At 39.1% G+C, this 23,546-nt stretch overlaps 1 protein-coding gene across 23 annotated transcripts in view; it reads left to right on the plus strand.

Annotated features, from left to right (window-relative positions):
• Positions 1-23,546, plus strand: part of sox6 (SRY-box transcription factor 6) — a 602,254-nt gene that overhangs the window by 547,066 nt on the left and 31,642 nt on the right. For 17 of the 23 annotated variants that reach the window (XM_059975754.1, XM_059975761.1, XM_059975763.1 and 14 more), the window contains one exon: positions 17,822-17,917. The exons of the other annotated variants lie outside the window; for them this stretch is intronic. In XM_059975754.1, the coding sequence (XP_059831737.1) occupies positions 17,822-17,917 (96 nt within the window). The remainder of the gene's footprint in view (positions 1-17,821; positions 17,918-23,546) is intronic. 23 annotated transcript variants of the gene reach the window in all.

Raw genomic sequence — 23,546 nt, forward strand, 5'->3', positions numbered from 1 at the left:
TTACAAAGAATGGTGCCAAAAACAAAAAAAATCCAGCGAGTGGATTTAGCAAGATGTTTCCGCTCACAGAACAGCCACTCACTGGATGTTTTTTGTTTTTGGCACCATTCTTTGTAAACTCCAGAGCCTGTTGGGTGTAAAAATCCCAGGAGATCAGCAGTTTCTGAGATACTCAAATTACCCTGGTACTCAAATCACAGTGGTACTGTAGATCATAGACAAAATTGAAATATATTCATTTACAGCAACATAACATACAGTCATAGAAAAGTACAGCACAGAAAGAGGCTCTTTGGCTCATCCAGTCCATGCTGCACCATCAACCTGCAGTAGGACCATATCCCTCTATATGCCTAACACCTATATCCCTATACAAACTTCTTTTAAACATTGGAATTGAGCTCACATGCACTACTTGCGCAGGGAGCTCATTCCACACTCTCAGAACCATTAACACTTAATCCATGACCTATAATTGTAGTCTCTCCCAACCCAACATAGTGGGGTCAAAGGCAGAATAGTTGAAGCTGTAAATGGCACTAGTTTGGTCTCACTTGATCTAATTTACATCCTTGCATTCAACTGAATGATGAAAAGTTGGAGAAAAAATAAATACAGTATTTCTCTTACAGCCTCCGCCACCACCACAATGTATTAATCTCTCCCCCACTCCCTCTCTCTCTCCTTCTCCCACTTCCCCTCTCCTTCTCCCACTCCCTTCCCCCTTCTCTTCTTGTACCACTCCCTCCTCCCCTCCTCCCCCTCCCTTCCCCATTCTCTTCTACCACTCCCTCCTCCCCTCTCCTTCTCCCACCCCTCTCCCTCTCCCCTCTTCCTCTCCCTCCTCCTCACTCTCTCGCTCTCTCCACACACATACCATTCCACTGTGACAACATGCTCTCTCTCTCTCTCTCTCTCTCTAAGACATGTCACAAACATGCACACCCGCTTGCCCTTCCACCTATCTAACTATCCAACTACGTGCCTAATTATATATAATGAAGTAATTCATAGTCTGATGTTTTGTTGCTTTTTCTTGTTGTAGTTAATAGGAATAAACACACAATTAGACTTTAAGATGTCAGAGTAGAATCAAGCCATTCGACCCATCAAGTCTTCTCTGCCATTCGATCACGGCTGATTTATTTTCTCTCTCATTCCCATTCTCCTGTCTTTTTCCTGCACCATTTCATGTCTTTACTGATCAAGAACATATCAAACTCCACTTTAAGTGTATCCAAAAACTCTGCCACCACAGGCAATGAGTTCCACAAATTCACGATCATTTAGCTAAAGAAATTCCTCCACATCTCTGTTCTGATGGGACATTCTTTTATTCTGATGCTCTTCCCTCTGGTCCTAGACTTTTCTACTATTGGAAGCATCCCTTTCATAAACACTCTGTTTTGGTCTTTCAATATTTGCTAGATTTCAACAAGATTCCCCCTCATTCTTCTGTAATCCAGTGATTACAGGCCCAGAGCTATCAAACACTCGTCATTTTCGTGAACATCTTCTGGGCCCTCTCTAATGCCAGAATATCCTTTCTTAGATAAGGGGGCCCAAACCTGCTCACAATACTCCATGTGGTCTGAGCAATGCCTTATTAAACCTTTGCATTATAACCTTGCTTTTATGTTGTGGACCTCTCAAAAGAAACAGTAACATTGCACTTTCCTTCCTGCCATCAACTCAGCCTGCACATTAGCCTTCAAGGAATCTGCATGAGGCTTCCCAAGTCCCCTTGCACCTCTGGTTTCTGAATCTGCTGTCCGTTTAGAAAATAGTTTACACCTTTACTCCTTCTACCAAAGTGCATGACCATACATTTCCTTACACTGTATTCCATCTTCCACAAGTTTGCCCATTCTCCTAAAGCCACTAGTTGCCAGAGCCAATCAGAACACGTGCTCTTTACGCTCATAAGCTTACTTTCTCTCTGTCAGTCAATTTGTCCATGCTAGTATCTTTCCTGTAACACAATGGGCTCTCACCCTGTTTAGCAGTCTCATGTACAGCACCTTATCAGATTTGTCAGGCATGATTTCTTCTTAAGAAAATCATGCTGATTGCACCCCATTTTATAAGGTTCCGCCAAGTTTCTCAAACCCTCATCCTTCATAATGAACTCTTCTATCTTGCCAAACACTGAAGGCAGGCTAACTGGCTTATAATATTCTGTCTTTTGACTTCCTCACCTCTTAAAGAGTGGAGTGACATTTGTGATTTTCCAGTCATCCAAAACATCTAATGGTTCTTGAAAGGTCGCTACTAATTCCTCCACAATCTCTTCAGCTATCACTTTCAGAACCTTGGTGACTAGTTCATCTGGTCCAGATCACTTAACTACTTTCAGACCTATCAGCTCCCCAAGCATATTCTCTGTAGTCATAATGAATATATTCACTTCTTCTGCCTCCCTATACTCTCAAATTTCTGGCATGCTGCAGGTGTCTTCCCCAGTGAAGATTAATACAAAATACTTATACAGTTCATCCGCCATTTCTTTCCTCCCCATTAATATCTCTCTAGCATCATTTTCCAGTGGTCGGATGATCCCCTTACATCTTTATATATCAGGAAAAACTTTAATCAGAGGACACTGGGATTGCAGCACTCTCCATTCAGCACAAAACAGCATACTGGCAATTCAATTACTAAAAACACAATAACTACATTTAACATAACTTCTCAGTTATTTAAAACAACATATAAATTACAACTGAATCAGAAACAAGTAACTCTAATATTAAAAGAAACAGTGGCTGCCTCATTTTGGTGTCTTATATATTATTGGCTACTTTAACTTCATATTTCATCTTTTCTCTCATTGCTTTGTAAGTTATCTTTAGCTGGTTTTTAAAAGCTTCCCAATGTTTTAACTTCACACTAACTTTTCTAAATGATATGTACTCTTTTTTGCCTTTATGCTGTCTTTGACTTCCCTTCTCAGCCACCGTTTCCTCATCCTCCCTTTAGAATGCTCTTCTTCTTTGGGATGAACTGATCCTGCGTCTTCCAAAACATTCCCAGAAGCTCCAGCCATCACAGCTCCATCATCATTCCTGTTAATACTGCTACCTAATCAACTTTGGTAATCTCCCCTCTCATGCCTCTATAGTTACCATTACTTGTAGTACCAATAAATCCAATTTTGCCTTCTCTCTCTCAAACTGCAGAGTGAAATCTATTATATTATGATCACTGCCCCCCTTACCTTAGGCTTGCTGTTCAAATGTAGTTCATTATGCAAAACCCCATCCAGAAATGACTTTTCTCTAGTTGACTTGACTGCAAGTTGTTCTAAAAAGCCATTTTTGTAGGGATCCTACAAATTCTCTTCTCTTGGGATCCAGCACCAACGTTATTTTTCCAATCTACCTGCATTCTCATCTGTGCTTTCATTGCACCACTACCTATGAAAGGAAGGACAACGCGACCAAACCCATCCTGCCTATTAATGTTGACCCTGTTCATCAGTAGGGCACCAAAACTCATCATTTTGTAAATGTTTTTAAATGATTCCAAGATTGAGAGGCTCTCCAATTAATCAAATAACCATTTTAAATAGTAGAAAACATTTAATATACACAAAACATTTCAATAGACTTAAAACAATAAAAACAAATCTAAAAATGCACTTGCCTTAATTGCTTAATGCATATTCACTGTAATCCATGGAGGTAAACTCCCAGTGACAGGTCTAATTTGATGTTGATTCTTTCGTGGAGATGCTGTAGAACTGATGCAGATTTGGAGCTCCTCATATTAGGAGACCGTCAGAGAATGGCTGCCTGTGACTTTGGGACTTCTGTGTTTGTGCACACTTACTTTAAAAATCCCAAGTTTGCTGAAATTTATACTCAGAATTGCCAACAACTCCTTGCAGAACTGTTATCATTTCCCAGCAAAATCATGCACACTTACAATGTGAATTTTAATTCACATACCTTCTTCTAATCTTTGTGTGAACAAGCTGCCAATTCTACACAACATTTAACAAGAATGTTCCTCAATGACTTTATATACTTGGCGCTCCCTCGTTACCCCACCATGCTCTCCCATGTATTTATCTTTCCTGAATCTTTGCTACATGGAGGCTAAATTCTATTTTGTCCTTTATTGCGCTTCCTTTAAAATGGTCCTTAAAACTGAAAATAAAAGTTGTGGTGTGGAGTAGGTCTGAACACAAATTAGAAACATAGAAACATAGAAAATAGGTGCAGGAGTAGGCCATTCGGCCCTTCGAGCCTGCACAGCCATTCAGTATGATCATGGCTGATCATCCAACTCAGTACCCTTGTACCTGCTTTCTCTCCATAACCCCCTGATCCCTTTAGCCACAAAGGCCATATCTAACTTCCTCTTAAATATAGCCAATGAACCGGCCTCAACTGTTTCCTGTGGCAGAGAATTCCACAGATTCACCACTCTCTGTGTGAAGAAGTTTTTCCTCATCTCAGTCCTAAAAGGCTTCCCCTTTATCCTTAAACTGTGACCCCTCATTCTGGACTTCCCCAACATCAGAAACAATTTTCCTGCATCTAGCCTGCCCAATCCCTTTAGAATTTTATACTTTTCAATAAGATCACCCCTCAATCTTCTAAATTCCAGTGACTATAAGCTTAGTCGATCCAGTCTTTCTTCATACGAAAGTCCTGCCATCCCAGGAATCAATCTCGTGAACCTTCTCTGTACTCCCTCTATGGCAAGAATGTCTTTCCTCAGATTAGGGGACCAAAACTGCACACAATATTCTAGGTGTGGTCTCACCAAGGCCTTGTACCACTGCAGTAGAACCTCCCTGCTCCTGTACTCAAATCCTTTTGCTATGAATGCCAACATACCATTTGCCTTTTTCACCGCCTGCTGTACCTGCATGCCCACCTTCAATGACTGGTGTACAATAACACCCAGGTCTCATTGCATCTCCCCTTTTCCTTATCAGCCACCATTCAGATAATAATCTGTTTCCCTGTTCTTGCAACCAAAGTGGATAACCTCACATTTATCCACATTAAATTGCATCTGCCATGAATTTGCCCACTCACCTAACCTATCCAAGTCACCCTGCATCCTCTTAGCATCCTCCTCACAGCTAACACTGCCGCCCAGCTTCATGTCATCCGCAGACTTGGAGATGCTGCATTTAATTCCCTCGTCTAAATCATTAGTATATATTGTAAACAACTGGGGTCCCAGCACTGAGCCTTGTGGTACCCCACTAGTCACTGCACATTGAGCCTTGCGTTCCTTTGAGCTACACAGTTCATGGAAGATAGGACTTGTATTTGAAAGTGAAGTAGAAATGGTGCATGCGGGTATTCTATTCCCCAGTGGACAGTGATCATTCAGTGCATTAAGAATGTAGAATGCAGTAACATCCATATAAGCACTATGCATCTTGTGGAATGGGTCTAAATTACATATTCATCACAAGAAGCCTGCATGGTTACAGACTGCAGAAACAGAACTACTCTTCAAGTCCCACATGCAGTGAATTTTAGCAGATTGATCTCTGTTTGAAGCTAAAACAAAAATTGATTTCATACTCTCACTGAGGTTTGATTGCTTCTTTTTCCAGTGATGTCTAAAGTTGACCAGCGATAATTATTACACAAGGTTGCTCTGCAGGATTTAATTTAGCCATGTGGCTACATGCACCAATCCACAGTGGGAAAAATCAGAGAAACAGCAATGTTCAATGCATTTGTTTATGATTAAAAATTAAAGTAGTGGTTAGAGCCGCACATTCATTACTGCAGAACAATATACAGTAAATAACATTCAGTAAGCAAAATCATATCCATTTGATTATATGTGGAAATGATTTTTTATTTAGAATTTTTAAGCAAATTGGGAATCTAAATTCCCCAGTGTAATTTTAAATGAATCGGTTAACACATTTGTGTGAAATTCTGTTGTTGCTATGTTAATAAAAATAATTGTTCTCGCTGATGGGTTAATCATTTCATTTAAATACTGGTAGACGAAATTAGTATTCCACGATGATAACCCAAAAAGAGAATATACAGTGAAGAATATATTTTGCTTAATATTCAAGTGTGCAAATAATCCAATATCTGTTGTGTGCAAACTTTTGCAGCCCATAATTCAAAGTTAAGTGAATGACCATTTTAACAACATGAGCTAATCACATAAGAACATCATGGATTTACTAAATCCAAGTTAAGATGAACTCAGTAGGAACTCTTCCAAGCAATGATTAACAATTGGGTAAAAGGTTTCTTGTAATATTGCACTTTAAGTATTTTGATGCAGATTTGAAATTTCATGAGGAGTTAGTGTTGAAACTAAATTAGCGGTTCGTCAATGAATGTCTGCCTGTGAATATGGGACTTTTGTGTTTGTTCACACCTACATTGAAATCCCGAATTTTTGACACATATCAAGAATTGCTGAATATTTTATTCCTAAATTTATAGGCATCTGTTAGTCTTGAAAGACTATGGATTTGCACCTTGGAAAGTTTCCAGGGCACAGGCCTGGTCAGGGTTGTATGGGAGACCGGCAGTTGCCTATGCTACAAGTGTCCTGTCTCCACGCCACCGATGTTATCCAAGGGAAGGGCAAAGGCCAATACAGCCTGGCACTGGTGTTGTCGCAGAGCAATGTGTGGTTAAGTGCCTTGCTCAAGGACACAACATGCTGCCTTAGCTAAGGCTCTAACTAGCGACCTTCAGATCACTAGACTAACGCCTTAACCACATGGCCACACACCAACACCCTAATTTATATATCTGATATCAAAAGAAATGTACCATTATGGAAAGAATTAGTTGATTAAATTTTGCTGGCAGCTGCAGTTCCATACATACCTGGTCTGCATGCACTAGGCCTAAATTTCTGGCTTTGGCTGTCCAGCATATCAGTGTTGAATTCTGAGTGAGCATCTGTCTGTGTTGAGATACAGACATTTCTTAATATCTCTGACATTCAGAAATAGTTTAAAATGTAACACAAACTTAAGAATTAAAATGATTACAGATTTTACTGTCTGCCGGTCATGCTAGTACCTTTCCTGTAATACCATGAGATCCTATCTTGTTTAGCAGCCTCGTGTATGGCACCTTATCAAACGCCTTCTGAGAATCCAAATGTACAACATATATTGACTCTCCCTGATCTATCGGCGTATTACTTCCTCAACAATTTCAACATATTGTCAGGCAAAATCTCCACCAAGGAAACCATGCAGAGTTCAAAATGCAAAGACGTTTTGGAAATTGTGTAGAATTTCGAGTTTGGAGGGAATGAGCAGCACAAGGAAATTAGTTGTAAAAATAATTGGACTGTAAGGGAGGAAGGTCTCTAGATAATCTATTTCCTAGAACTTAGACTGAGACAGGTGATTTATTGAACTTCCAAATAGATTCCAGAATGTTTCCACCGATTGGAAAGTAATAAATGTAACTTAGTCAATCAGGAAAGAGGGGAAAGGAGCTCAATATCAATAGTCAAGAAAGTTCAGGAATCAGGTATGAAGGTATTGGTAACAAGGCATTTAGAAAATAATAGGATTGGGCACAGTCAGTGTTGAAATTTCAAGTTCAAAGTGAATAAATACTGTAAATGCAGCTAAAAATAACTTTGCAATAAAAAATAAGTCATAAAACTTTTTAATTAGTAACTTTCTTTCTTACCTGTCTTCAGTGACTTTACATGTTTCCAAGACTTTGTTCCTTGTGGTAACTGGTGCAGGATCTTAACAGGATGAAGTTCTGCTGATAGACTCCACAGGGAGTCCAGAAGCAGAAGATAGCAAAGCCAAACGTTGCGAGATAAATCCACATCCTGCACTTTAGACTATGGATTTGCATAAGCCCAGGACTTCATGGCATTTACCACCAAAATCCTGATCCTAGAAAGTACATCATTAATTCTCAGCAGAGGAAAAGTGAGAAAGAACACACAAGTTCATCTTCATTTTCTTTCTGTGTGAGTGGTCTGTGTTTCAGCATTGGGGGGAAAATGGAATATTTGGGGTGATAGCACTGAGGGAAGTAAATTGAAGTGAGAGACAACTGTCAGATACACATAGATAATGAGAGATATTACATTGTATGTTTTTGGAAAGACAGAAGCAAACCTGTGTAAACAATTTATCTTCTTTTATATGATTTGAAACATTTCTTAGTTTTGGAATATGTCCCAGTGACTCATCCAGACTGGAATAATTAAGATAACTTGGTTTTGACAATGTTGTGTTGAACATAGCCTTCACCGTCTGTTGAATCGTCCCACACAAGTTATATTGTTTTTTTCTTGAGTTTATTTTAGATTGTATTCTTAAAATACTATGAGAAATATTTGGTAGATAGTTGACAAAATACCTTAAGAGACTTAATCCAAAACTTCAGGTCTATGATATGAAAGGAAATGTGTACTCCAATATCTGAAGGTGCCAATCAATTGTTTGCATGATTCCTAGTCCCATACTTATGTTCATGAAATGAACATTATTAGTAGCTGCTATTTTTTACATTTAATATGAAAGATTTCCCAGGTAAATGAAACTTCTTAACTAAGAAAAAAATCCTTACAGTGACCACTGAAACCATTTAGGAACTGCAATATTGTCATTAATTCCCCCATATCCATCTAGATCCCAAGCTAATACAGGATTGAGTTTGGTATAAATATATAATTAAGATCAATTCCAGAAAATCCTGCAGTATGTGCATGTTCTTAAACTTGGTCATTATCCAGTTAAAAAAGGAAGTATACATTTGGATATTCGCCTTCGGGGTCTTACAACTGGCTGTTATTTGAGATACCAAGGAAGATTAGCTCACCTTCAGATTTTCGGAATGTCATGGCTCTGGAGGTGGATGGACTCGAGGTCGGTGCCTCTACAGGAAATCAGTGTGTTGTGGGAGACGAAAGATCTCTGGCTGTGTGCCCAGAGACCTGAGTTCTTTGGGCACAGAGCTCAGAAAATTCAATGCAACAGATTTTTAACATCGTAATCAGCGAGTTGTTTGCTTTGTCTCCCATCTCGCTGTGAAATGGATACCCCTCTTTTTCCCTTATTAGGAAGTGAGAGAGCCTGTGGTATGTCGAGTTACTGGGTGAATGAGTAGTTCTTGGGGTACTGCAAGTCTGTGTCTTATTGATGTTTTGCTGCACGCTTGAGCGCTCGGTGGAGGGTGCTGATGTTTCTTTTGCTGGTGGGGAGGGGGATCATTGCCTTGCTGCTGCTTACGCGTGGGAGGGGGGAGCTGGGGGACTTTGGGGTTCTAACATTTAACTGTCGTTCATTCTTTGGGACAGTCCTTTGTTTTTGTGAATGGTTGCGAAGAAAAAGAATTTCAGGTTGCATATTGTACACATTTTCCTGACATTAAATGTACCTTTGAAACCTTTATATTTAATACAGCAGTTAAGTCTCTGTGAACAAATTAACTATTACTCCCCAGGCAATAAATGTTAGCAAAGGACTGATTTTTAATTTAGAAATACCAGATAATAAAGGACATGGCCCATTTACGGATACTGCCATTACCTCATTGAGTAGTAAAATATTTCCATAAAGTTCTTTCTGCATGGTTACAGGTAGCCTCTAAACAGCTGTAATTATTTTTACAAAGCCAATGAGTGGTGTTTATCGGCTTCAATTTTTCTTAGCTGATAGTTGAGTAGAAGAATAAATATAAATGTTTGTCTGATTAAACTTTACTACAAACAGAAACTGCTGGAAATATTCAGCAGGTCAGGCCACATCTGTGGGAGCGGAAATGAAGTTAATGTTTCATGTCAAAGTTCCTTTGTCAAAACCGGGAAGGAGGGAAAATAAGTATTTCCAGCATTTTTCTATTTATTTTTTACATTTTCAGCATTTGTAGATTTTTGATTTGTGTCAGATTGCACTTTGCAATTTGAAAACAAGGTTTAGATGCTTCAAAGCTGTAACTGCTGTCAAAGACAAGTGACGATGGTTTAAAGTTAATAATTAAAAGTATACCTCCTCCAAAATACCATAAGATAATATCTATTCCAGGACTAATCTTTTTTTCCTCTGGCCAAGATTGAGCAGTCTGTCATGTGCAGTATTTATGAATAATATGCATACTTGGGCTGAATTGAAAAGAAAAAGTTAAGTGGTGAATTAATTATTTTAAACAAAATAAACTTTATTCATATTAAAAAAGGTTTACAAGAATAAATCATTCAGTGTGTTTTCATTCATAGTCCATGCTTTCTGTACTGTTGTATTACATTCATACACACCAATAGCACTGCTGCCACTCATGCAACACTGTAGGATGGTATACGACAACAGTAATAATTGAAGGCTTCCTTTTCTATTTTGACACCATCCCCTCCAGTAGGAGAACCCTACTCTGTGGTCCTTTTCCATCTGAAACTTCTGAAGCTTCTGCTTCAAGCTTCAGTGTGTCCCTCAGCATGTCGTTCTGCAGCCCAGAGCATGCCAGTCAGCAGCCTTCCTCCACGACATCTCAATGTGCCAGCACACCAAAGAGCGTCTCACCAAGTTGATGTTGAATTAATTGACCCTTTAAAAATTGCGAAGGATTTTTGAGGGATCGAGTACATAAATAATGTTTACACTTTTGGAGGAAGGTGATCAATATCAAGCTTAGGCCATTAATATCAAGGTGCTACCAGGGAATCAAATGGGGTATTCAGAAGAAATATCTGTACCCTCAGAATTGTGAAAGCTTGTTACCATAGCAAAAGACAGAGGTGAATAACATTTCTGCATTTAAATAAAAAGATAACAAGCTAATGTGAAGAGAGGGAATAATGCTGATAGGTTGAACTGACAAAGAATGCCAGATGTTGGAGACTGTAATTAGTAACATGGAATGGTTGGATGAGGAATTTCCAATTTTCTGCAATAGTATTTGTACCATTACTAGGAAAAACTGAAGGATTTTTTTTTTGCTATAAAGCTTCAGTGATATCTTTACATGTATAAGCTTAATGGTATTAATTAACTTTACAGTAATCTCAGTTGACATTGCAATTTTGGTCAAGGAGAAACAATGCAAACAGATAACTGGGGTTTCATGATTAGATGTATGATAGATTTTCTCAATTTCTTGAAGCCCAGGAATGCTCCAGTTTTTTGAATTGTATTTTTTTTGTGATCAATGAACAACTCGTGCTGTTTATAATCGCAAGAGTTAGGCATTTCTATTGGGGTACTTCCTATGAACTTAATCAGCAATGGCCCCGTAACAGGAGCCAAGATTAGAAACCGCAGTACAAATTCAAGCTGAGATAGAAATACAAATTCATATCTACTGTGAAATGTGAATTCCAGCAACTGGCCCACATAAACAATTGTGTGACTACAGAACATCGCAATGTCTCCTGGATAGAAAATACCGTAGTCATTGGCTGCAGCATGTGTCTGCAGCATAAGGGAGCTAGGGCTTTACTCTTTGGAGAGAAGGAGGATGAGAGGAGACATGATAGAGGTATGCAAGATATTAAGAGGAATAGACAGAATGGACAGCCAGTGCCTCTTCCCCAGGGCACCACTGCTCAATACAAGAGGACATGGCTTTAAGGTAAGGGGAGGGAAGTTCAAGGGGGATATTAGAGGAAGGTTTTTCACTCAGAGAGTGGTTTGTGCGTGGAATGCACTGCCTGAGTCAGTGGTGGAAGCAGATACACTAGTGAAGTTTAAGAGACTACTAGACAGGTATATGGAGGAATTTAAGGTAGGGGGTTATATGGGAAGCAGGGTTTGAGGGGCGGCACAACATTGTGGGCCGAAGGACCTCTACTGTGCTGTACTATTCTATGAAATTTTATGAAATTCTATATTCCCAGATTAAACTCCAGAGATCATGAGTTTGCTGGTTTCTCAGTTCAAAAACGCATTGTATGCCAGACTTGACACATGTTGATGTCCAACATCTATAAAGATATTAGCATAATGTTAAGAGATAGCCTGGATTTTGGGTGTCTAAAAGCAGCAACCCTTTTCATTATATCTTCTGTTGAGTAAAACCTGATCAAAATCCGTAATGAGCTGATCATCCAATAGTTTTCTTTATGCTGTTACGTTTAGAAATGCACCCCGCCAAGTTGACTCAGAACTCACTGTAATCAATACTTGTTATGGGGGAGGGGAAGGTGAGGGTGTTGATGGGTGGGTAGTGGTTGTGCATGGTCAGTGAAAGTCAGATTCCAATTCTCATTATAAATACAGAAAATCCTGTAGCCTCTCAGAAGGGCAAGCAGAAAATGTGGAAAGAGAAACAGTTTTAGGGCGAAGAACCTTCATAAGAAACTTAGCTCTTTATTTGTCTTGATTCACTAGTGACACCTGTCCAGCTGAGTGTTTCTGGCATTTTCTAAAGTATCTTAGAGTAACAGCATCAGCAGTTTTTGATTGTTAAGACTGTCATTCCTGATTGTTAGCCTGTCAAGTTTCAGTTGAGAGTATACTGTCATGGTTGTGAGTAATTTGCCGGCCCCATACAAAAAGACTACCTGAATACTTGATTGAAGTCTGGGTTGATGGAAGCATGATGTGCCCACAGAATCTTAAATCAGTGTATTTTAGGTGAAGCTGGAACAGAGTGCTACAGAAAGAAAGCTAAATTGCAGATACCAAAAGGTGACTTCCAACATGGTGATCTAACGTGGAGATTTAGTTTTGCATTTTACGATAACTTCTGAACTCTCTGATTAAATTCTTAGCCTGTAATCAATCTCATTCATCCTTTCTCTCTTTAACCCATTCAGGAATGCCCTGACATTTCTACACTGAGTTTTAAATCTAACCAGATCAATACCTTCCTATTTATAGGAGATGTGTTGTGAATTATGGAATGCCTGTAACGTTGGACTTTCTCTAATTTCACTTTTGTGATCATCTGAAATTTACGATGCCATAAATTATTCCAATCCCATCTTTGAATAATGTGTGACAGTTAGTTCTCAGACCAATTCCACTTCTCTGAAAAGATATCTATCAAAAAGGAAGGAATCTTAAAAATCAGTAATGAAAAATATGATGAACTTCACCCCTTTTATCTTTCTCATTTGAGTCCTTTTATTTTAAAACTTAGTGATGACATCTTTAAGATCTGACTGGTAAGGAGCCAACATGTGCAACAGTAGCAATAATAACAAAGAACAGAGAAAAACACAAAGATAGAAATACCCAACAGGCTGAGCAGTAATCACAGAGGGAGATATGTTTCATATTAATAACCTCTTAGAAGTTCATTTCCAACCGCAGAATCAACTGCTATTGACTCTTGAGCAACCCGGTATCTTAAATCATACCATTTGTAAAGTTATCAAATCTGGAGGCACTAGTTTATTGGTGCAACACACAAAATTCTAGAGGAACTCAGTGGGCGAGGCAGCATCATTGGAGAGAAATGGATGATCGTCCTTTTAGATCAGGAAATTTAAAAAAAAAATTCATCAGGGCAAAACAGGATAAATAAAAGGTCTTGACCTGAAACATCGACTGTCTATTTCACATTATTTATGCTGCCTGGCCCACTGAGTTCCTCCTACATTTTGTGTATTGCTCCAGGTTTCCAGCGTCTGCAGTCTCCCTTGCGGCAATAGTTTGTGTTTTCCCCACGCGTTTCTACAGGCACCTCCTACACATTATCTCATTCTTTCATTTGCACATTCTCATTCATTTACCCCCTGAAGACACTAATGTCTCGCTTGTGTGTGATTTCACAAATTCCAACAAAGTCTGAATCCTTACATAAGCAGCCATCTTTCATCTGTTGCATCCTCTGTGGAACCTATAATCAATTGAAAGTATTGCAGCAAGAGCAGATCATGTCCACATTCAACATGTGGCAATAGGACTTCACTCTGAACTATTCCATATTGATTTGAATGGAAATGAATTTCAGAAGCTGTATTCACGATCATTTAAGCTAATTTTCACTTATTTGTGCACTTACGTGATTTAATAGAAATGAATTTTGGAAGTGACGTTTAATGTTTAGCTATTACCATATTGTCAGGTTAGCAAAATCTGTTATGATGAAACCCTACAGTTTCTAGAAGGGTTCGAGAAAATTGTCAAAGAGCATAGCTGTTAGCAAATCTTAGCCCCATTTAAAGTAAGAAATAAACAGAAAAAGTTTTATTAGTTTGGCAACTACTATTCTAGCTAATATCAACAAACCCAATATAGATTGGAGATAAGGTCCTGATGTTTTGCTCATATGTTCCATAATGCAAAATGGACAGTACAAATATCCACAGAATTGATAGAAACTCTTGAAATTTTATATGATGTCTAGAAAATGAAACTTTCAGATTGATTTCACCAAAGCACTGAAATTGAGAAAATATTTGCTAATGACTACTATCCTACCTTATTTATAGTAATAGTATTTAGGATATAAAACTACAGGGTTTAACTCGTTCTCCCACATCTCACCACCAGCCAAACCCAAATCGAAAAATATATCCTCTATGAATGTTCAGATGAAAATGCAGTCTTTAAAGTATTGCTGTTACTGCTCAGTGTTTGTAGTTTTCATGGATATACGTACATGAAAGGTATCAGCAGATTTCAACAATAACATGTGTAGGAAGCGTCGCCAAATTGTCTTCTAAATGCTCTGCCCAGAAATAATCGCAGCAGTTTACCACTTAGGTAACTTAAAATTATTTTGAAAACTTAAATGAATTTTACAGAATCCATCAAGTTATTTCATTTGCTTTCTCTTTGTGTGAAAGAAATTGCAATATAGTGGTTTTGAGACGCTCAGTTCCGCAACTTTGGTCAACATTAGTACAAATCTTACAGTCCATCAATCATCACTATTGCTGCTCTTTCATTAACAGCGATAATTCTCGAACATGATTGATGCTACTGATGCAGTTCTTGGAACATTTAACATTGCCTGGCTTTAACAAGCCCTTCATCATCTCAATCTCTTCATCCAATATATAAGCACTATCTTGTTTATCATAATCTAAAGATGCTTAAAGCATACAGCCAACAACTCCCTTACACAGTGCTTCAATTTCTGCTACAGAAATCTCCATTAGAGCCTGACCGGTAATGACTGATGAAGCATAGGGAGATGCATTTATTTGCATTGGCTAAATGATGTATTAACATTTGCCTTTCTTGAAATTCCAGAACAGAAGGTTCATTTTTCTTTATTGCACCTCTTAAGTGATGGTGCTCCTTTCTGTAAGCTCTGGTCGTCAATTTCAAGTCTATTTTACAATTTCTGAGACTAACCAGCCAATGCATCTTTTATGCTTTCAGATGCAGTTGCAGGATTGTCAGTAAATAAATGAACACAATAGAAATTCAACCATCTTAAATGGGAAGAAAAAATAACAAGTAAAAATGAGGCTAAGCACAAAGCTTAAGTACTTCAGTAAATTCTAAATGTGTATATTTAAAAATTATTTTTGGAATATAAACTCATAAGAGCTTCACTGTTTTAAATCACAATCCCTGAGTAAGGCATCATGGGGGAAGATAAAATCTGTGTTTATCCAAAATCAGATTTATAATTTTTCTTACATCTAACACACAGGAAACATTTATCCAACATAGAGTATAAGAATGCCTTTGCTCTTATATCAGGCTGTGCCATTTTATTATATCCAGATATCATGCTTTGGTACATAGTTAATTGACCAAAATTACAATGTAGGAGAAAAACCTAGTGATACCCCTGCACCAACTTACAGGTCCTCCTTAGTATGCACAAGGGATATTTTTTGTAATGTTTTCCCCCAATGTTGCAAAGTTAGTTGTGCCTAATAATTGAAAACCTTGTCTTAAGGTTTAAGCAATGCATAACTCAAACTTGTTTAAAATACTGTGCAGGATGTTTAGCGGGTTTATTCAAGTAGGTTTACTCAAGGAATATCCGTTATAATACAGACCTAACACATCTTTATGTATGAGCTTTTTATACTGTTAAATTGCAACATCAGCCAGGCTGACAGAAGGGGATTCTGCCTCTTATCCTTTGTACTGTGCTGTGTGAGAGTGTTACTGCCTGCTTGTGCTGTGCAGCAGGTCCTGGTTATCAGACAGATTGTGTAGAATGATACTTTTTGTCAGACTGACCTTTTTCGACTACATGGAAGCATACAAAACCTCAGAGGCTTTCCCTGCATTTTGTAATGTGCTTGACTTGCCACTGATGTTGCATTTATCACTTTGCATGAAAAAGGATGGAACCTGTTCCTCTGATAACTTACGTTCAATGTGCCCTAACCACTTAATTAAAACTAATTAGCCTGGACATCTATAATATTAATACCTTATTTAGGTGCTGAGCATGTTAAACCAACTCAGTTACTATCCTGCACCTTGGATCTTATAACCTGAGTTATTAATGCCAAACAGAAATTCCAGGTTAGGGATTAAGTACACACTGTTTAATTTATCAGGTGGGAATATTTGTCTGGATCTGTTAGGTATAAAATGAATTTGTGTTGCTCAATTGACAAGGTGTATGTAACATGTATAACCACTCAAATGTTAAGTTTCTTATGTTCCTTACTCTTGGGTGTAAAAATCTACACAATTAAGATGTATTTAAGATATATTGCTCACATTTTGACTATAACCAACAATACTGTTGTTAGCCAACATGACAAAGTGATAAAGTTTCAACTCAATGTATTATCATGAGAAAGTCATACAATCAGTGACGAACTGTAAAAGCTAGTATTCTAATTCTGTAGGTTTGCAGTGAAATGTATTTTCTTATTTCATGAACATACAAAACTAGACAATGTAAAGACACATAGTGGATCGTGAACATCCAACACAAATTCGGTCCATAGTTCCTGAAGTAGAATGAAGGCAAGGCTTGAGTATTTTATTATGAATGAGTCTCAAAATGTGATCTCCTTCTATGGCAGTGAGTCAAGATTGCAGCAGAAGTGAGTCGTAGGGAGGATCATGCACTTTGGGTCTTTGGAGATCAGGGAGGCTCACTGATGATGGCTGAGTGGACAGAAGAACCAAGAAACAGCCTAGATAGGCCAGCTAAAAGAGAAGGGGAATGGGTGTGCTAAGAGATTATAGGATGATCAGGCGGCATCAGCAGTGATGGATGGATGGATGGAGGAGGGTGCTGTGTGTGTATGTGTGTGTGTGTGTGTGTGTGTGCGTGCGTGCGTGCGTGTGTGTGTGTTTGTGTGTGTGTAATAATTGCAATTTATAGAGGGTACTGAGAGCAGGGCGATGAACTCCTCAACTACCTATTTAGTAATGCTAGGTTATGTAACCAGTCCTAAAGAAGACTGCAGCGACCAGTTAAAAACTAGCTATTCAGGAGTTTCCATGGGCATAAGGTGCATATTTATATTTTGTATGTATGATATCTGCAGGTTGTTATCATCGTGCAGGTCCAGCTGTCTCCCTGTGATATGTTGCCAAAAGTTTTCTTCTTCTGCTTTTGTCTACTAATAGCTCTCCAGCCACATCCATTTTAGCTTCTCTCTGCTTTTCTTGCAATGCAGATAACATAGAGAAAATGTAAAAAATCAGTATAATACCATGCAGAGTATATTTATAGCATTACAGACAAAACAGATAATTGAGATACCCTCCAGTCTGGTGCAGCTTGCAGACCAAAGATTGAAATGAGAAACAATGGAATGTGCTGTGTGTTATCTTATCAGTTCATCTGATAATGAAATATAGACTTGTAAGTCCATGGGACACACATTCTTTTAAATCAGTGTGGCCCTGCACCATTGCATATGCTTCTAGATTAATTAATGCCATTTTGTACAACCTACTGTTCCAGATCAATCTGACACCATGCAATATAACATGCATTTCTAGATCAATGACATGCCAGGCAGTGTGACATACTGTTCTAGACCAGTGAAGTACAATGTAGCATGCAGTCTTCAAGCAGTTTCAAGCTATCCTATTATTGTAAGTACAAAACTATGTTTTGTTTTTAAGTAAATGTAATGCTGCAGTGAGCTTTATGTGTGCTCTCAGTAAGTTGTGCACCTGTTAAGATGTGAGTATTACAAAATGAAAATCATATGTGTACCAAATAATGCACTGTTTTAACCGGTTTGTCAAACTGAAAATCTGCTTGGAAATGCATTTAATTGATCAGATATCCTTCAGAGCACACAGTGGGTTTAAGTAAAATATTACTCTAGTTTATAAGCCTTGTGACATTATACGTTGCTTATTAAAGAATAAACAGGGACACAATGAACAAGTAAGATATTAGATTAGAAATAATTGTGCATGCAGAGCAATACTAAGTACGGATATCCAAATGCTGAATTTAATTGCGTAATTGTGATAACCATTACAAAGCCTGTGAAGTTGTTCAGGATCTTCTGTGTAAATGGTGCTCAGGTGCTTTAAAGTGTAGTGACATCCAAAATCATGCAGTACATGTCAAATATTTCTCATATTATTATATAGAAGAGATCGTTTGGCCCATTGAATCTACAGTTGGCACTCAGAACAATTGCATTCCACTGCTTATTCTGAGTGATCTGTTCTCACTTCCATGCGCATCAATGCTATCCTGATTTTTGTCCCACCCACAATACTAAAGGAGACTTACTGAAGACATTTATACCCACTAACCACAGTGACTTTGGGAGGTGGGAGGCAACCAAGGCTCGTGAGGAAAACCCTTTGAGATTATAGGAAGGGTGTGTAAACTCAATAGACAATAGACAGTAGGTGCAGGAGTAAGCCATTCGGCCCTTCTAGCCAGCACCACCATTCACTGTGATCATGGCTGATCATACACAATCAGTACCCCATTCCTGCCCTCTCCCCATATCCCTTGGCCCCGCTATCTATAAGAGCTCTATCTAACTCTCTCTTGAATGCATCCAGAGACTTGGCCTCCACTGCCTTCTGGGGCAGAGCATTCCACATATCCACCACTCTCTGGGTGAAAAAGTTTTTCCGCATCTCTGTTCTAAATGGCCTACCCCTTATTCTTAAACTTTGGCCTCTAGTTCTGGACTCACCCATCAGCGGGAACATGCTTCCTGCCTCCAGTGTGTCCAATCCCTTAATAATCTTATATGTTTCAATCAGATCCCCTCTCATCCTTCTAAATTCCAGTGTATACAAGCCCAGTTGCTCCAATCTTTCAACATATGACAGTCCCGCCATTCCAGGAATTAACCTTGTGAAATTACGCTGCACTCCCTCAATAGCAAGAATGTCCGTCCTCAAATTTGGAGAACAAAACTGCACACAATACTCCAGGTGGGGTCTCACCAGGGCCCTGTGCAGCTGCGGAAGGACCTCTTTACTCCTATTCTCAATTCCTCTTGTTATAAAAGCCAGCATGCCATTAGCTTTCTTCACTGCCTGCTGTACCTGCAAGCTTGTTTTCATCGACTGATGTACAAGAACACCTAGATCTCGTTGTACTTCCTCTTTTCCTAACTTGATTCCATTTAGATAGTAATCTGCCTTCCTGTTCTTGCCACCAAAGTGGATAACCTCACATTTATCCACATGAAACTGCATCTGCCATACATTTGCCCACTCACCCAACCTGTCCAAGTCACCCTGCATTCTCATAACATCCTCCTGACATTTCACACTGCCACCCAGCTTTGTGTCATCAGCAAATTTGCTAATGTTACTTTTAATCCCTTAATCTAAATCATTAATGTATATTGTAAACAGCTGCGGTCCCAGCACCGAACCTTGCAGTACCCCACTGGTCACAGCCTGCCATTCCAAAAGGGACCCATTAATCACTACTCTTTGTTTCCTGTCAGCCAGCCAATTTTCACTCCATGTCAGTACTCTGCCCCCAATAACATGTGCCCTAATTTTGCCCATTAATCTCCTATGTGGGACTTTATCAAGAGCTTTCTGGAAGTCCAACTCCACACTGATAGCACTGGAGGTCAGTATTGGAAGTTGCTGGAGCTGTGTAGCAGAGGCCATTCGCAGAAGTATAGGCAACTCTTACAGAAAAAGAAAGCTGTCATTACAAACGTCAGAATCAAGAGAAATCCTGCAGATGCTGGAAATCCAAAGAACAAACAGAAAATGCTAGAGGAACTGAGCAGGCCAGGAAAAGAATCCAGTCCTACCGAAGAGTTTTGGCCTGAACCGTCGATTGTGCTCTTTTCATAGATGATGTCTGTCCTGCTGCATTCCTCCAACATCTTGTGTGCCTTATTACAAATGTCAGACCTGCTTCTGAAATACTAAACAAGTGCCCATCTCAAGATTGGTAGTCTGGTACAGTTAGCTCTTTGCCATCACAAGGATGGTCATCCCTCCCATCATGACAATCACAATGCTGGTAATTTTTAAGCTTTCAGAGAATCCAGTGATATGGTGCGAGAGATCAGTTTTGGTTTTATTGGAAGGTACAACAGGCACAACAGGCCAACTAACCAATTCCTATTCCTACTACATATGTATTCATCCCAGCCCCCAGTTCTCTGAGCTGATCCTCATGCATCCAATCTGCTTCCTTCTTCCTCCTCCTCACCCTCCCCTTCTCTCCACCATAATGCTCCCTTACAATCCTTAATCCAGACTGGTGTTCCTGTGAAAGGTCCAAAGGAGGAATATTGAATCGTCATGGTCTGTTCTAATGCCAGCATCGAAGAGTTTCTCTGCCAAATTTTGCCTTGTCTGTTTTCATTTGGATCATTGTCTGCCACTTGATAGGGTGTAAATCAATGGGATGCAAGAAGAGGTTGGTTTTCCCACAATGGCTGAGGAAAATTGATGACCCATTGCTTGGTTCTTAACTGATGCAGGAGCTTCGAAATATAAATGTAACATGTGCAACTGAAAGGGAGAAATCACTTGTTGAAATAGACCTATTTGTCGTGCACTTCCAAAAGAATACCATTGATTATGGAGGTAGGGGAGCAGTGTGGCATTCAAAAGCCTGGATGGTCAGAATCTGTTTGGTATTGATGAAATTATTTTAAATGTATTGCAGAAGCAGCGAGAAATTGAAAGAAATTTCTCTGCACTGGGTATATGGGAATGATGTTAAAATGATTTTTTTTATTCTAATGGGATTGTGTTTTCTCACTGTGGAAGAGGTATTTTCTTCCTTTGTCCTTGCAACAATAAAAAAGCGTGCTTGGAAATTGTTTTACATCAACTTTAGCTGCATTGAATATATATGAGGTAAAGCATTAATGTTTGCCTGGACTGTGGGAAAAAACATTAAATTTGTCAAAAATGCATGGAAAGTAGTAATATTTTGATATGATGCTGCATTATGTGATGTACTCTTGTTTTTTTATTGGCAAGTTGAAATGATTTAGGGTTTGTTGTGGTCAAGGCAGAAAGGATGGAAACATTCATTATTTAATTTGTTTAATGTTTACTAGTGAACTAATTAAGGCTCTCTTTGTTTAGTCTCTTATTGGAGAGGCATCAACAATATAGTACTCATCCATTACTTGTATTCTCTGATAGTGAGAGACCATAAACAGTACATTATGAAACTAGAAAATAAGCTCTTATATAGCAAAGCATGAATGAACAGATATTCAAAAACAAAATACAGGGAAAATTAAAAATAACCATTGCTCTACACTTCAAGTGATCCTGTCTGAAGCAAACCCACTTAAACTTATGTTTCTGAGGGTGCTTTTAATTTTTGAAGCATAGGTGAGTTAAGGCACTTTATACAGATTGTGTTAAATAGTCCTCCTGTGTAGTATAGAAATCGCTGGAAACTCAGTTTGTCTGGATACTTTGCCAATGAGGGCTTAGTCACAGCCAGGCCAATCAATTTACATCCAGGCTGTAAAACTTACACTTCTTTAGTCATAGAGCCAGTTGTAGACAGTTGCACGACATATTGGTAACACCTCCTGAGCCCAGGCATATCACAGTTTAGAGTTATATAATCGCACACCGTAAAAGGAACCATTTGCACCAGTGAGTCTGTGTTATAGCTATACAAAGCAATCCAGTCAGTCCAGTTCACTTTATCCAACCGTATGTTCTTGTGAATGAAGCTTTGTATGGACAACAATAAAAACAGTTTGAACGACAGGCAATGCTTTTGCCTATACCCCTACCACACAGGCCATGCACTCTTCTCACTGCTGCCATCAGGAATAAGGTACGGGAGCCTCTGGACCAGGCATGGGCAAACTACGGCCCGCGGGCCAAGTGCGGCCCGTTAAGCTTTTTAATCTGGCCCGCAGAACTTGATGAAATTATGTTAATAAACCTTGTTAACGTTTTTTCCCCAGCAATTCTGGCGTTTTCCCAATAGATGATGCACTCTATATACATTTGTGGCGACCCATTTCCTGGCACATCCGAACCGGCTCACAATTAGCCAGCGTTCCGGCTAAGGGAGATAGCCTGCAGGGATTTGCGAGCACAGAGCTTTGGAGCCTCTGCGCAGGGGGGGCAGGTTGAGTGAGGCTTAAAAGTGAGGCTGGGGATTTCGAATAAAGTTTTTTTCTTCGACTGCAGTTACCGACTCCGTGTCGTAATTTTAGCGCTGCATGTAGCACACCGCTACACATTGACCTTTGTTGAGGTGCAGCGTATTACTCCACATTTGCGCTTTACTCTTTGTTCGGCTCGACCTATTTGTGTGAACAGGTGTTCAGCGTCATGAACATCAACAAAGCCAGCCACAGATCCAAGTTAACTGACCAACATCTCAGATCCATCCTGAGAATCGCCACAACAAAACTAAATCCAGACTTTGATGCGCTGGCTAAAAAGGGAGACCAACAACACTGTTCCCACTGAAATTAAAAATAAGTTTCTTCGTTGTGTTATGTAAAAATGCATTTGAAAATATTTTTTTCAATAAGCCTTACATGTTACATGTCATTTCTGTTAAGTGATGGACATGAGTAGTGCGCAGGTGCACGTACATTCTCAAAATAAAAAATGCGCTCCAGATCAAATAACGCGCTCCGCATACTGGCGCGCTGTCACTGTTCTGTCATTGTGCGGGTCGTTGTTGAGTTTTGGCACAGGGGACAATTGAATAAGAAGGAGCAGGACAAGTAAACCTGCATCTCCTACAGTTTTTGAAATAAAGACAGTCAGGAGGAGAGTGATGATGATAATATCTTGAAGGATAACAGAATTTTCAGTGCTTTAAAATAATAACTGTTACTATTAAAAAAAAGCTGTATTTTATTCATTTAATTTTCAGTGTTTTAAAAGTCATTTCAATAAATAGCTAAATACCATGGGACTTCAAAGACAGATATTTTGTTGTAATGCATTTGTTCATTTTCAATTGAAATTAAAGCACATGTTTTCTACATATCCCATGATATTTTATTTTCTCTTATGAGGTGTATTACCAAAACACTCCGTCCATCTGCTCCTGGTCCGGCCCCCCTGTCAAATTTTAGAACCCTTTGCGGCCCTCAAGTCAAAAAGTTTGCCCACCCCTGCTCTGGACCCACATCACCAGATTCAGGAACAGTTATTACCCCTCAACTGTCAGGCCCTTCACTCAACTTCACTCATCCCATCACTGAACCGTTCTCAAAACCTATGGACTCACGTTCAAGGGCTCTTCATCTCGATATTTATT

Source organism: Hypanus sabinus, chromosome 7 (assembly GCF_030144855.1).
Source record: "Hypanus sabinus isolate sHypSab1 chromosome 7, sHypSab1.hap1, whole genome shotgun sequence".
Classification (NCBI taxonomy): domain Eukaryota; kingdom Metazoa; phylum Chordata; class Chondrichthyes; order Myliobatiformes; family Dasyatidae; genus Hypanus; species Hypanus sabinus.